The following is a 16,450-nucleotide window of genomic DNA, read 5'->3' as shown; positions in this document are numbered from 1 at the left end:
TACTGAGCTCTGTAATTTAGGAGAGGGTTTCATGAAACCTCACTGACCGATCAAAGCTTTTCCCAAACTTTTTTAACCCGTAATTTGGCATTGAACATAATCGGTCATTATCGGCCTCCAACAAACTCTGCCCAAGGCATTGGGATGTGCTGCAGAACGTGGAACATGTGCTTCAAAAGAAAACCTTCGGCAGTGCTAGCAAGGCCAAGACCAGTATCTCACTCTGAAATTGAGCCACAGTGCTACAGGTTGTCGCTTCAACAGTGTCAGCTGAAACAAGTTGCCCCCGTCTGACATTGTCCTCAGACATAGATGTTGGTGTTTGGTAGTGATTGGTGGTGGTTGATGACGTTTCATGAAACAGAGGCCACCAGATGGCACTGTCTGCTCTATCATTTCAATGAAACCTCACGTCATTTCTAAACCAAGTGCACCATCGAGTGGCCTCTGAAAATCAGGACACTGTTTCATCAACCCTCCAATACTATTTCATGATGCCTCATCTACCCATCACCTTCTTCTTTCCTTCTTTCACAAATTAAAAAAAATAGAAGTCAAGTCCGGTCTCAAGAGCAATCTGGAGGAATCATGGTACCATACAGTGTATTGTAGAACAGGGAAGTCAATGATGATCCGTCGCTTAGTTTCAACAATGGAATCTACACCAGTCACTATATCAACAAGCATCGATGTCTGCACTAACTTTATGTTCGCCAACCCTATAAAATGACAGGACTGGATCTCCGCTTGAGTTTGGCATGAACACCACAAGTGACAATGTTTCCTGTGGATTGACAGCACACTAATTGCTCAATATGAATTCCTCAAACCTGCTGCCCCTGTAATTGATATGAATTTAGATTGACTGGAAAAATGAACGGACACTCAGGGGGCGTTTATGATTTATATGGTTGTTGTTTACTGGAGTCAACCCCTAAAGAGCACCCTATCTGATCTCCATGGTTAGGTGGCTGACTAGCGACATGGCTTCCTTAGTTCCATCCAGATGTTTATGTTTCTTGAAAACAACCTGCCTTCGCACACAGAGGTCGCAGCATTTGTTTCTTTGATCGCTGACTTCCCTGCTTCTACACAGCTTCTATTTTAAACATAAATTCAAAACCCTACTGTCAACACTGGCTGCTGTTCTATTTCCAGCCCCGGCGAGCCGTTGCTCTCCTCTTCATCTCTACAGCTGAACTTAATCCGTATCACGGATCTCTTTCTCCCAGAGTGTACGAGTTGGGCATGCGACCGCAGTCCCTTTGCTGCATGATTCTACAAGATGAAACCTGGCTTTCCAAGCCTTGCGACTGAGGGCTAAATCTTTCTGCTCAATTTACCCATCTGCTACACCGAATGAGTATTTTATTGGCCTTTTTCAAGCAAATACTCAACAGCCAATTATAAATGCATATTTCTGTGTCTGAGTGAGTGTGTGAAAATAAACAATCACTGTTATTGGAAGCGCAAATTCCTCTCTATTCCAATTATCACCCTCCTTTTTTTTATTTATTATTTTCCGTTGTTTAAATTATTTGTCAGCCCTTCGTCTGACTGAAAACTCATACAACATGATGTAAACTGACTTCACTGTTCAAGAAGGTCGGAGATAGGACCTCAGGATAAATAGATGCTTGTATCGATTCAACTAAACATGAAAGGCATTTCTCTCAGTTTCATCATCTTTTGGTTCACCTGTCCCCAAGAGGCTCCATCACACATGTTCAAAAGTATGTCCCTTGTAAAATAACAAAGACCCCATCTGTGTTTTGCAGGTTTCCTTGGACGAAACTGCGAGGTCGACATCGATGCGTGCGCTCTGCCCAACAGCACGTGTCCACCTGACATGCAGTGCTTCGATCTTTCTGACGGGCTGAAATATACCTGCCGGACACCCTGCCCTCCAAATCTGCAAGTGCGTGACGCTACTTTCACCTGCTGCCATTTACAGCGGAACATATATGAGGTTACATTAAAATAGTTTACATACAATTACGAGATCGCATAAAGACAAGTCTGTTTGCCTTCAGACTAAAAGACTGTAGTGTCAAATAAGGTGGTGAATCTGCCAGCAACCAAGGATGAAAGAAGATCTACAGTAGATAGAATAGAAGTATTACAAGCCATTACAACGTTGTTGTGAAATCAAAAAGCAACATGGCACACACAGACATGCAATGCTGTGATATCACTTCCAAGTTTCAGATCATATGTGGTACCCACTATGCGTGATATTCCTTAAGGTTTGTAAGTTGTAAAACCGAGCTATTGCTGCTGAATCAAACGTGGTCTATACACACACGCTCTCAGTGTAGTGATGTGGTTTGAAGTCCCGATGGCCTCAGTATCCTGACACACCCACACAGCAGGTCAGTTTCGCTCCCGTCTATTTCTCTTTTGTTAGCCAGTCAAGTTATTGTGCACTTTGTCAAGATAAAAAATAACTGGCTCACAGATGTGTGGAATCTTTTGCTCCAATCCTGTTACAGGCTTTGTGGCAGTCAAGTGTTTTTAAGGCAGCAATTAGTGCATATTGAGCTGCTTACTTATTATATTTTATTTTCCTAACCCTAACATTGCGTTGAGCTGGATAATATTGTGACATATTTGGAAAGAGAGGAGCAGCGGGTGTTAATGCAGATGTATAACAGGAGCCACAGTCAATCTTGTTCTTTTTTTCTGTCCTTGTTGGTGTGGATTTTTTGTCTTGACTTGTGTGTCACCCTGGTCACTCCTCATCATGCCCTCCTTCACCTCATACACAAACCTCAAACTCTCCATTGAAGACTGTTTCCCCTCTGTTCGATCTCCACTTCCTGTTGTGTCAGTGTTATGCATCATAAGCTGTCACCTTACATGCATTCTCCTCTTTACTTGCCTTAATCTCTCGCCAACATTGAGTGAGTGTTGCTTAAATAATCAAAAAAAAAAAAAAAAAAAACATAGTGAAATGTGGCCTCATTTCCCCACGGCTTTCATAAACAATTTGGGGAAGAAGCACTGAAATCTGTTTTTATTTGAATAAGATTCAATATTACATTTTCTTGTCTTCTTTTTATCATCCCAGACTAGCGACGACTTGTTGCAGCGCCATCTGTAGCCAGACTCCCAGTTGCTTTTCCCACTCAGTCTAATATTATTAAAATTGGTTGATGTCAGAAGAAAGGCAGATGGTTTTAAACTTTATCTTTGGTTGCATGTAAACACTTCTTTGGGTTCAAACCACTGCTTAGATGCTGAGTAATCAATATAATACATTATGGTTATAGCTAACTTACATCTACAATTATATGTGAATCTAAATGTACAAAGAGACTTTCAAGTTTGAGGTCACTATGTAAGCGGATAATAGTGTCCGGACGAGACAAGGGTTCGGTCACTGAGCATGTTCTCGTCATGGTGTCATCGACTCAAAGTCAACTGATCCAATCCTTTCATGACTGAGTGGGAAACAGTGGGGGGGAAATCATCCTCCCTAAATGTGCGCTAATAGTTCTCAGTAGGAAACCAGTGTTTCCTCCACTACAAACAGGAAATGAATCATTTCATCCCCGCTACAAAGTGAGAGTGATTCAGCAAATGATCTCATAGTGGAGCAGAACAGACTATTTGAGCCTCTATACATGGGATAAAGACCAAGAAACAGGTTCTTCTGAAGTGATAAGAAACAAAATCATCTTTATTTAAAACTCTGCCAGTGGAGATGGGCCGGAGTGGAGACTTTAGAGATTAGGAGTTCTGGTCTTCTGCAAGCTTAAAAGACCCCCTACAACTCTTGTTAGCGATGCCTCTTACAGTTGACTTCATCATTATATTTAACCTTTTATAAATGACTTTTTCCTGTCCTGGACGTGCCCCCAGCTACTTCACTGAAATATAAAAGTCCCTGGCAATCTTGACTTCGTTTGAAAGATACACAGACCCAACTGAAACTACTTAAACCGTCCACCAGCTGCACGACTACAGTGGACACGATGGAACCTCGATCACATGTTTTACGATGGCAACATGTAGACAGAATGATGAGTCAGTGGTAGAGAAAAAAAGTTTCATCCGACAGGCACAAAACAGACCTGTCAGCAACAAAAACTGAAACTGTACATACATAAATGCATCTTCCATTCTTCTTTGTATATACAAAAATATATTGTATTATATATATAAATATATATACAGTGCTACTTCGGTTTTCGAACGTCCCAGAATCCGAACAAATCAGAGTTCGAACAAAAAATTTTGAGATTTTTTTGCTTCTGATTTTGAACGACAATCCAGAACTTGAACGCCCCCGAAAAAAGCTGGAAAAAACATAACATGCGCGGACCGATCAGCTGACCCACGACGCGCTTTGTTATTGTGTATACCGCAGCCTCTGTATGCAGACGTGTCCCGTTAGCTACATTTACTGACTGTTTTTTCTTCATATTGAGGTGTAAAACCTTTCCTGTCTCCACACTGGACCGTGGTAGAGTGTCACAGGGGAGGTGCTCGCTCTCCACACCTCCGAGGCTGGAGCACACACTCCAGGGTTTGATGTCCTGTTGTGGGCTGGGACAGGGATGAGGCCAGTCTGGGACAGAGCGTGACTTGGTTTATGACTTTGTCACAGCCAAACTGCACAGAAGCGCACATTCAGAGCTGGACACGTGTATATATATATATATATCTATATATATATATATATATAACCTGACTGGTTATGACTTTAAAACTGCATCGCTCTTTTGTGTTTGACTGATCTAACACACAAGCCGATTATTCAGCAACAATAGTCATTTGAAGGAAAAATAAACTTGTTTTTTTTTTTTTTTTTGCTTTTTTTCATTGAAAAATGCCAAAGTCTATGATTAAGATCGTGTCCTAGTCATGTATTAAAAGCCCACTTCAATGTACAGGGCCATTCAATTTGTGTCCTTATTTATAATGTCTTCCTCTGAATTGCAACAGTGCAGAGAAGACACAACAAATAATATTCATCCTGTCAAGGTGAAGTTGTTGCTGACGCAAAACACCATCCAGACACAATGCAAGCAGAGTAACTGAAAGATTTTCTCTCACTTACATGGAAAAATTGAAAATAATCACCTATTGATTTTTATTCAGAACAGGTCTATCTCTTGTTGGTGTCTGTTCTTTCAGTTTCAGTTTGATTTTAGTTTGGTCTGTTCTTAAAATATAAATGTACAGGAAGCAGTCCACCAGTTCAAACTACCTTATAGACACCACGTGAATATGCCATATATACGTGACAAAAATATGATCGATATTTTGGATTTGTGTGTTTACAATGTTCCCAAAGTCACGCTGGAGGAAGCACTTGTGTATGCCAGCCGATTTGCTTCTGGCACGCAGCTGGAAAACACATTTCCAGGATTGAAAGGGCCCTTCCCTCCTGACATGGATGAGTGCGACTGAAGATTTGCTATGTGTGTATTTCTGAATGTGCAGGCTTCATTATAAATGGATGAATGGACTCTCGGCATTTACAAACAGCTAGCAAACCTGCTCAGAGGAGCTTCTTTTGCGACAGATGGAGATGATCACTTGCTGTGGAGCAAAGCTCCTGATGGCCAGCGTACAGAAATGCAATGATGGCTACATTATACACCTCCCACTCCCGGTCCTTCTTTCACCAGCGTATCTCCATCTACAAGCACGCAGGCATCATTTTATCTTGGGAGGTTTGGCTCTCTTGCTTGCCTTGATCCTGTCTAACATGATTTTAATGCCACACCGTTCCTGCATGAATCAGTATTCATGTCATCTCTCTGTGAAGAAGCTCACTTCTACAGCAGAGAAAGACATGATTGTTGAAGAATGGCCATGTCCCTTTGTTCAGAATTGTTTCTTTACAATGTTAAAATGGTTGAATTGATTTGAAATGTGCTACGTTGGATGACAACTATTTACATTGCATGAGTACTTTGATTTTCATAACTAGTAATGAGCGGAAATTCAGAACCCAATTGAAGCGTTTTAATTTGACTGTTGCTCTTTTGTTTGCCTGCTTCAGTCCCTCCACTGATCCACCATAGAGATTGATCTTGCTCTCTGTCGTGAAGCATCTTCTCAATGCTTTTTAGACACATTGATGCCCAACACACATTGTAAAAGTAATTTACCATGTACAATGGCTTCTCTCGCTGGTAAATTTTAGAGGCTGAAAGGACACCACAAAGAACTTAGTGACAGTTCTGCTTTAAAGGACTGGTTTTGTAAGACCCTTACTAAATAGATCGTCCATAGATTCTGTGTGGGTTGTTTGCTTCTTGGTTTGCGGCAGGCCAGGTTGGAGAGATGTAAGGGAAAGAAGCTTGCAAGAGAAGCTGTGGTCTCCGGCAAGGCTTTATCGGATCAAAGGGGATTATTGAACGGCACTTGAGTCACGATACTGACAGAGAATTAAGAACAAAAATAAATGAAAGTGGTATCATGGCCCTTCACTGTCTGAGTCATTCTAACAACTTGCATGAGCATAATACGTGCTCACACTTTTTGGACATGCTAGTTGAAGACTATATTTATGAGCTAAGGTTGGATAATCTCAAATCGCATATACATTTAATAGAATGTCAGGTTTTGCCGAACAGTCGGGGAACGTTTGTGCTGGGTAGTTACATAGGGGTGTTTCCAACCATTAAGGGTAAGAATAAAGGCAGTCTAATTTAAACTAATAAAATACTTCTGACACACCCACGAGCATCGCTTGCTTGGACGGAGGCAGTGAGCAAGACCTGAGTCATTGTTGTTATCGACAGAAATCAACCATGGGAGAGATGAAAACGGGGAGAATAAAGTACAGTTTTTATTAGATCAATTTATTAGACATATCCTCTTACTTCAGATCCTGCAGAGCTGAGTGTGTGGCTTGACACGGACAGACTAATATTGATCTGTGAATAAATAAGAGATTAATCAATATAGAAAGTTGAAATGTCTTGTGAGATGGTTTTTGAAGGAGCCTTGTTGTGCTGTCTCAGAGGGATAAGTGAGCCTAACATCAAGACGTTTCAGCTTCTCAAATGCATTATTTTAACTTTATTACATTGTAATTGTGATCATCAATCACTGGTAATTCAGTGTGCACACATTCACAGCATGATCAGAGACAAAAGGAGATGTTTTTTTATATTGTTTTGCAGTCACCATGTCTCGTACTTCATCATGCTATTTTCAGTTTTAACTATTAGCCAAAACCCGAGCAGGAACGCCAATAACTCCGGTAAAACAACAAATAAAACAGCAAATGTATCATGCTAAATGTGATTTTCGGATTCTGTTTGTGTAAATTCTTCACACGAAATCAGTGATGGAGTCATGAGTGTGAACTTATTTGTGCTCGTGACTGACCACGCCACATGACTTAGCGCATTGCCTATGCCAACAGCCCTGTGCCAATGGAGGACGCTGTGTGCTAAACAGCGCCAGCAGCTTCACCTGCATCTGCTCCCCTGGTTGGTCCGGGCAAAACTGTCGCACAAATGTCAACGACTGTGTTCAGCACTGGTGTCAGAATGGAGCCACTTGCGTGGACGAGATTGATGGATACAGGTGAGACTGTTGGAATGTCAACATATATAAGGCTAACCTTCACGCTCTCACGGATTTCCTCAGCAGAATAGCCACTCACAGATTCTCTTTAATCTGCCGCTAGATGCCTTTGTCCCAGAGGATACACAGGCAACCACTGCGAAGAGGACATCGATTACTGCGATGGTCAACGCTGCTCTGAACATGGCGTCTGTTTGGACCAGCAGCACAACTTCACTTGCCGCTGCATGCCGGGATATGAGGGTTCACTCTGTCAACTGGAAATAAATGAGTGCAATAGCTCCCCTTGTGTTAACGGGGCCACCTGCGAGGACCTTATCAGCGATTATCGATGTCACTGTCTGCAGGGTTTCGAGGGTGAGAGATTGTCTGGCGTTAATTTGAAATGTTCATATTTTTTCTGTGGTTACAACGGCCAGTTTACACATATAATTCAGAGTCATTGTTTCATGCTTTAGCGTGACGCATTGCGCAAATGGAAATGCATGATGGTCAGGAATTTAGTTGGCTCATATAATGCCAGACTCCAAAAACACCCCGAGGCAACACCCAGCGGTGCTTTAAATTTGGGTGTAAAATCTCGCATTGATTCCTTTTTAAATTCATGCCCAGAGGATACTGAAATCAAGATTACAACACTTATGCAAACATTTGCGCTGAAGCTTGCTGGACACATAATCTTCAGATCATATTTTAAACCAATAAAAACCCGCTTTTATGATTTCGTCTTGCCCATGAATTCCCTGGGTGTTTCTGCCATGAATTATAACCGATGGAGAAGCCCTGTTAACTTAATTCTCACTCCAACATTTATGTTAAAAAGCTGGGGTTTTTTTTGTTGCTTCTAACATTAAACTCTATCTGTTCCACTTTCATCCTCTGATAGGAAGGACATGCGCTGAAAATGCTAATAGCTGTTGGTCGCAGCCATGTCGAAATGGCGGATCGTGCACGCATCAGATAAATGACTACATTTGTCACTGTCCTCGTGGTAAGTGCCAACTGGTTGTTATTTTGCTTATTAACAGGAATATGATGTTATTCATTTTTCACAGTCCATGAGCAACGTCCCATGCATGTGTGTATTATGAACGTTCTCACATAGCAATTACGAGCTTGCACAAAATCACGATACACTGTTTGACGTCCAAGAATTTCTAACTTTGTTTCTTTATGAGCAAATTATTGTGATGTTACTATGTCATGTTTTTGAGACGTAGTCTGTGATGCATATTTCTTGAGCTCGTGCAGTGTTTTGTTTGGCTGCTGCCAAAAGATTGAAGCTAGCTAAATAAGATAGCATTTATTTGGGCTTGCTCATTCAAACTCCAGGCCTGGGTTTGATTTCAAATTGTTCTTGAGTTAATGGCATGTGAAACAGGGCGTCCATAGCCATGCCCACATGCCCCGCCCCTACTCCATAACTCCAGCCCCAGCCCATCCCACTCCACGACACACCAGGACGTATGTTGTCCACTAACATAACTTAACTTAACTAACAAAAAAGACGCTGTAAACATATATTTGTACAAATGTAACTTAGAACATAGAACCAAACATATTGCATCAAATATCATAAATGTCAATATAACAAATTCATAATGCAGAAAACACCTGGGGGTCTGGAGGTATATTTCTCAAGCAGCTGCAAAGTCAAAATCAGCTAATCCATTCTTCTTCTTTTTTCGTGGTGATGGAGCTTTTTCTTCGATCTCATGATTCTTTCGTATAGAAAAAAAATTTTTTCTATAAAATATGTACAAGTTGTTCATACGTTGTTCAGCAAGAACTCACATAGCAAGAACTGCGCTGGGGAGTTGTGCTGTCGCCATGTGGCTCGTCAAATTAAAAGATTTCAATTTGTTTCCGAAACAATTGTTTAAAGTTTTGAACTTGCCTGACATTTCCTCTTGTAATCAGTGTCGTACAGCTAATTGATAGCGTCGCTCTTCCATGCCACATCGACCAATAAAAATGCATGTGTCGCAAATCGCGAGATGTGAATAACTGCAAGATGTGGCCCGTAAACAAATATGGCATCCGCTGTGGCCAACGTTCCGGTGCCGGTGCAGGGTTGAGAGGCGGGGAATTTATTATATTCAGCAAAAATACTGCACGGAAACTTCCTTTTCACGGAAATATGATGAGACTATGATTTGGGGCATTACGCAGGCACTGATGAAAAATTTAGGGCGCCCGTCGGAAAAAGAAATGGGCGTCCAATTTTTCACATTTTGCAGTTGAGGGCATCCACGTGACGCCCAGCTGCCCCACTAGCTAAAATCCTGGTCATGTGACTCCTTGGCACATGTCTGTCTCAATGCTTTTCAATGTTGAGGTTTTTTTAAAGCTGCACCTATTTCTGGGCTACAGTTGTGAGCTGGCTGTACTGGAATTGAGGGGGAATATGGGGTGATGGCATCCTCCCTGAAAAAAAACCAATGTAAACAGTCTCAGTCTGTAATATTTTTACAACTCAACCACGGTGGTTTGGTTGATGCTCAAAAGTACATGGTACGGATTAGTCTATTTTGAAGAGCACTCATACTTGCTTAACCTTAAACCTACACTGTTATTTACGAGAGAAAGAGCCATCAGTGAAAACCCCGACAACACACAGTCTCCAGTGAGCAAATGAAAGTCACAGTCCACAAATGCATTCTTGTCCAGCTCGACTCCACTTACTGGTTTTTCATGTCGTTAAAGACACTCATATAACAACATAACAGTACAATTTTAATTTCAATACATCTATACCTTTGCGCAGAGCTTTTGTCCAAATGTCAAATGCCTGACATATTTTCTCGCCTCAATTTTCAGGTGCTAATTTCAAATGATCCCACATATGTATTGAATAAATAAGCTTGTGGCATCATCAGACGTCGTCACAGAGAAAATAGAAATCTATGTGAAGAAAAAAAAATTCTATACAAAAGAATCATGAGATCGAAGAAAAAGCTCGATCACCACGAAAAATGTCCGGCAGGCGGGTTTTACAGCCAATTCTTCGACAGTAACTTACGTAATTTGATCACACAAGAATGCCATTATGTTTCTGCTGAGCAAGTCAACCAAAAATGTCACATTTGAATGGCAAGTAACCGAAAACCGCTGGGAAGATTTGCGGAATAGACGCCTGGGAGTCTTTAATTGAAATCCGTTTCCCTGCCTAATGTAGTGAGTATTTAAACATCCATGTCGTTGTTTGTGCATCTGTGGCTCTGGGGGTGATGAAACTTCACTATGAAAGGTTAGAAAAGAAAAGATGACGCACCTGTTGCACAAAGTCTGTTATTACATTACAATGGGAAAGAAGCCATCATTGTAAAAATGATGCCATTATCATCTGTCTGCTTTTTCCTCTTATTGGATTGGGGCAGAAACAGACCACCGATGTGTCAGTAAAGCTTCCATTACCTTGTTTTCATTGACAGATTTATAGCTGTTCAGCTGTTTTTATGGCTTTTGCTTTTGTGACACTCATCCTCAGCCTGTTGTGTGGTAGCAGTGCTGATGCCCAAAATGGCCTTTGACCTTCATCGAGGCACACAGAAGAGGATTTTGAAATCTTGAGAAGCAAGATTGTTCACACAAAGAAAAAAAAAAAAAAACAAAGAAAAATAACATGGTGTGACTTCAATCTCTGTTTATCTCAACACAGCACTCCCCACACATCAAGGTTCTGTCCCACCCCTCATCTACGTCTTCAAGATTGCATATGATAAAATGAAAAGGAAACATTACAACATCAAGAAAACCAAGTGCACAGCTTGGAAATGGAGAGAATGATTGTGATCTTGGGAGTTTTTTTTGTATGAAAAATCCAGAAGGAAACATCAGCCATAAAAAAAAATTACATGAACAAACAACACAGCCTCACTCCCATGTCTTAACATATCGACTTTTGCGTCCGATAAGGGCCATCTGATCCATTCTGACATCGAAGGCAGCTTTCGTGTGTTCCATGTCGATGCAATAGGTTTTCAATTGAAGCACAAGTTCCACTTTCCAAGGCAGCGCAACGCTGTTTGGGGTTCAGTAAACCATGGGATGATACTCCTTACATTCTACGTTTAGCAGCAGATGTTATGGCGAGGTAAGCCATGGGATTCTTTCTGCATGTCACATCGTGTCAATTGCTATTCTGAGCCCATCAAACGGCTGACTTTCTTTACCGTCACTAGGGTGGAGAGCCATGCAAGGGTTGTAAATAGCCTCTGACATCCAATATGATTCAGTGAAGAGCTTCCGTAGGTCCCCCCGTCCCTCGCTCTCCCCCGCGTTTGAGGTCGGCACTTCTCTCACACATTCTTTTAAATCCTAAATATTTTATAATTTACGTTTATTTAGCGTTAAGGATTTTGTTTTCAAAGCCAATTATCAGGAAAACAAATCACTGTTATTATCTTGTCCCAAATCACTCCGCCTATCGAGAAATTGCTGAGCCGGGAGACTTGCATTGCTCAATCGGAAGCCCGTTTTTTCTCAGCTGGACAATGGCGGAATGATGGAGATAAATGATCCAGGCCCAACTAACCTGTAAACTTAACATGTTCACCCATGTTTCTTTGGTCCTGAGCTCCTGACTCTGAAGAGGCTTTGTGGGTTTAATGGCAAGAGGTACTGTAGTCTTTTTTTCATCCTCTGGCACAATAACCTGTTAACCTGAACCTCAATGTGTTGCTTTTAGACAACACTCCAAAAAGAATGTGAACTCCTCCACTTGCTCCTAGAACCTAACAATTCTGGTTGGAATGCATTTTGGAATGCAAAGTACCTCACTATTACAGTATATTTGTTTCAGGTCAACCAGCTTTTTCCTACGGGGCATGAATACATTCATGATAGATTTAAAACTCCTGCTGTATCTATTTATAGTTGTTTACCTAGATATGATTCACATTTCACCTTCTACAGTGTTCAGTTCGCTGGCAGACAGAAATAGTGTGTCCCATTTGGTGGTGGTGACACTGTAAATGTGACATTCCTTCATGCAACATTAACCTCAGAGTGAATCGCATGCACAATTGGTTATTAAACACTCCTGAAACACTCTGTTGGATGCAATAGTTGGCCGTTAAACAGCCAAGGCGACTCTCATGTGGAGTAAAAAAAAAGAAAAAAAGGGAGTTGGAAGGTCATCAGACAGAGATTGGTGTTTTGATAGCAAGCACATGAGTATCTATGTGGACCGCGATGCTAAGGAAGTGTTAAAGTTTATCTCACATTGAAGCTATTTTGGATTTAAGTATGCCAAGAGAGAACACTTCACCCAGCTTAGTGGCGCAGAAAGAAATCTTTGTGAGGAAAGTGTCCTTCATGAATGTACTTTTACTAGAACTGCCTATAAAAGAGATGAATCGTAAATGTGAAATACACTCAATTTTTATTCCACACACTGGTTTGCAGTGTTTCTCGCTTTTATTTTTATTGTGTTTATTCGTCAGACATCTTTCCAACACAGTGATATTTTCTTAGAAACAGAGGCGATAATACATGAACGTGACATTTAAGATTCTCCCATACAATGTAGTCCGTATCGAACGGACGCATGCTCATTAACAGTCCCATAACCTGACCAGGTTTCATTTACAACAATAGATATTGACATTGTTATCCATCAGTAATTGTGCTTGTGTGTTTGGTGGTGCAGATAAATGTGATATAGATCAGTTGTCTAAGGTTGGCTTCTGTCAATGATCCATTCAATTAACATACTGCATCAGAGGTAGATTGCAGGGAGAAGAATCAATAACGCCATTAATCTGCAAGAGAACGGGTGTCCTTAGCTAATAAAACATAGAGCTCAATAAATATATTATGTACGTGGCTTCTTTATAGAGGCAGCCTTCCTTGCGTGTTTTCAGATGTTGGCAATTCAGTTTTCAGTCAAGGGAAAATATTGCCTGATATTGACCTTGAGAAAGAAGAATGTGAGAAATGATGTCAGACAATTTTATTACAACCTTATTGAGGACACGCCACTGAAAACTTGAATAGCATGGGAAGTCATGCAGCACGCCGATTTACAAAGATGTCCGATCACTCATCTTGGCAATGATGTTTCTGCCTTAACCATATTTCGCTGTTTCACTGCTGTGTTCGCTGCATTGTTCGTGGGATCCCGGCGTGACAACTGATCCAGGGGCAGTTATTCTTCCCAGCCTTCTTTTGATTTGGATAAGCGGAATCGTGGGTGATCAGCCCCCATCTGCAACCTGGGAACCTGGGATCCTACTTCTGACACCAAGTTTATTGTGGATTTTCCTCACTACAATGAAGAGAGAACTGTCTGTCTATATATATATATATATATATATATATATATATATATATATATATATATATATATATATATATATATATATATTAGTCGTACTATATAAGTAGTAACTAAGCATTTAAGGATGCAGTTGTGGTGACAATCAAACCGAGCATCTGAATGGCAGTGGCTGCCAGACGAGTGGTCTGGGTATTTCAAAAAGTTTCAAATTCACAACCGTTTCTCGAGGTTACAGATTGCTGAAAATATTCAGTGGGCTGCAGGCATGTGAATGAAAACGGTTTGTTGATGTCAGTGTTCAGAGGAGAATGGACGGACTGGTTCAAGATGATAGAAAGGGCATCTATGCACACATCCATCCTCATCCACTTATCTGGTGCCGGGTTGTGAGGGCAGCAGCTTCAAATGGTCGCGGCAAACGCCCTTGTCACAGCTCGGACTGGGCAAATAGAGCAGCAGAAGATCAAATGTATTGTCAATCGTAAGGCATATAATACCGCCAATCATCAAGTTTCAGGGTGTCTGCGGCATCTTGACATTTTGGTTGTCAATTTAGCCCGTGTTTCCTCCCTTGGCATTTCTGGAAGCCATAAGCAGAGCTAGATTGCACTGTCTAACTTAGAAAAGTGGTTAGGGCAAGGGATAAGCTACACACTCTCACTCCGAGGCGTGACTTTTGCGTCCAATATATACGTCAGAGTCAGCGTTCAATGGACCATTTTGACGCATATGTGTTTCATTGGAGTGAAATGTCGGGATTTGGGTTTGGACAGCCATGTGGTCGGATGATATTTAGGAGCTCCCATCACTCCTCCAACTTGTTATACTATACCTTGTGCAGCATGATCATTTGAAGTGCTATATATACCAAGTGACACAATTGCATATACATGGCGGAAACACCACCCCAACCAATATTTTTCAATGTCTAACGCTGCAGAAGGGAAACATAAGCTTCAGTTTAAACACTAAAACAGCAAGATGTTCTGCTGAACGCACATCAACACTGGATACCATCGTCCACTTCATGATTGTCAATATGTGACTCTTTTGGATTGAGAATTTTCAAAGAGCTCACCAGGAGTCACTCCTGGCTGGTAAGGAACAGGAAATGGAGGAGAACATCCACAAAGGCTCACAAAGAACGAGACAGCCAAAGATTGGGTGAACATTCTCTGGTCTGATGACTATTGACCTATAAAATTGTACGGTCGGAATTTCTTTCATGTAACAACATGAAAGAATCACTGGTCTCAATGGTTCAGACTGGTTCTGTAATGATGTGGTGGGTTTGTTTTTGGCTCACTGTTTAAGTGGCTTCACCGTTTAAATACTTGGTTATCTCCCATTATTGCTGGAGTGCTTTTCTTTGTCTGAATAACTGAGATTTGTCGGAGTGAAACAACTGTATTAACTGCAAAGAAAAAGAGTTCAAGTTTCCTCCAAATATAGATGTAAATATAAAAGTTGTGAGCACCTCTGCTATTGTTGCTTGACGTTTGTCACTTTCGATGTGAACCCACCCGGGGACTGCTTATCTTCCGTTCATCGCATTCTTCCCTCATATCCTGAGTGAGATTAAAGTTTTAGAAGACGGGTTTTACCTCAACATAACCTTCTTGGTGTTAGTTCAACTGGAAGAGGACAGCGGTGTCGTCGCTGTATCCGGTGCCAGCTGATGGAAACAAAGCAAGCCCCCTGACCTGTTAGTTAAGCGCCACCCGAAAGTCAAATTTTATATGACAAGGTTACGGTTGATGTGCTGCAAGAGCACACGCACGTTCAGTAATCCATGCAGTTGCTTCCTGAATGCAATTCGCGGACCCAAAACGAGAATATTTCCTGGCAAAGCTTTCATACTTCAACCCACGCCAGCTCTGCTATCCTTCTTATAATGAATGTCTATTACAGAAGTTCATGTAACCAAATCAATAACCATAACTTCATTACTGCCGTAGCACTTATGCTGGGCAGATGTCAGAGTGACGGATTGTGAGTGATTTCTTATGTAAATGAAAGCAACCTGCAGTGAGCCGCTCTCGCCCGATCACTCTTCAAGGGCAAACTACATTCTCACTGTCTTGTCTCCATGTTTCAGGTCAGTGCACTTGGCTTCTATATTATCTCATTCTTGCCAAGCTAATGTGTTGCAAAACATGTTACTCATAGCCTCCCTCGCCGCACCCGACATCTCAGGCGGTCAAAATGTTGACCGAACATTTTGCACTTGATTATGCCCTTGAACTGACCATGCAAAGTGAAAAATGGTTTTGCAAATCATTTTTAAATAGACAATATCATGCCGGGTCAAGCAACCACTGCTTTACGACATTTAGCCTGCCTTAGACAACAGAAAGTAAATATAGTGCTTTGTCAAGCTGAACTGGTGGTTAAGCTTGACCCCCTGTAAAATACTTTAATTCAGCCAAGTTCTCTTTGACAAACAGAAAACATTTTCCAAATGTAGATTAATAAATAAAAAACAGGAAGACAACAAGGTGGGACTGGGAAACAGAAATACATTCCATTCTCTTGAGCACATTATTCTCATTGTCATTAGGAATGACAACAGTTTAACACTGACTGACATACAAGTATATTTAAAAAAATATT

General features: G+C 41.2%; 1 protein-coding gene across 1 annotated transcript in view; it reads left to right on the top strand.

Annotated features, from left to right (window-relative positions):
• The window catches only part of eys (eyes shut homolog), a 177,794-nt gene that overhangs the window by 32,900 nt on the left and 128,444 nt on the right, over window positions 1-16,450 (top strand). The window contains exons 9-12 of the mRNA XM_053876067.1: window positions 1,779-1,918; window positions 7,391-7,554; window positions 7,658-7,911; window positions 8,441-8,545. Of these exons, the coding sequence (XP_053732042.1) occupies window positions 1,779-1,918; window positions 7,391-7,554; window positions 7,658-7,911; window positions 8,441-8,545 (663 nt within the window). The remainder of the gene's footprint in view (window positions 1-1,778; window positions 1,919-7,390; window positions 7,555-7,657; window positions 7,912-8,440; window positions 8,546-16,450) is intronic.

The sequence above is a fragment of the Synchiropus splendidus genome, chromosome 9 (genome assembly GCF_027744825.2).
Source record: "Synchiropus splendidus isolate RoL2022-P1 chromosome 9, RoL_Sspl_1.0, whole genome shotgun sequence".
Classification (NCBI taxonomy): Eukaryota; Metazoa; Chordata; class Actinopteri; order Syngnathiformes; family Callionymidae; genus Synchiropus; species Synchiropus splendidus.
Note: the sequence above shows the minus strand (reverse complement) of the source record. Positions and strands in the feature narration are given on the sequence as shown.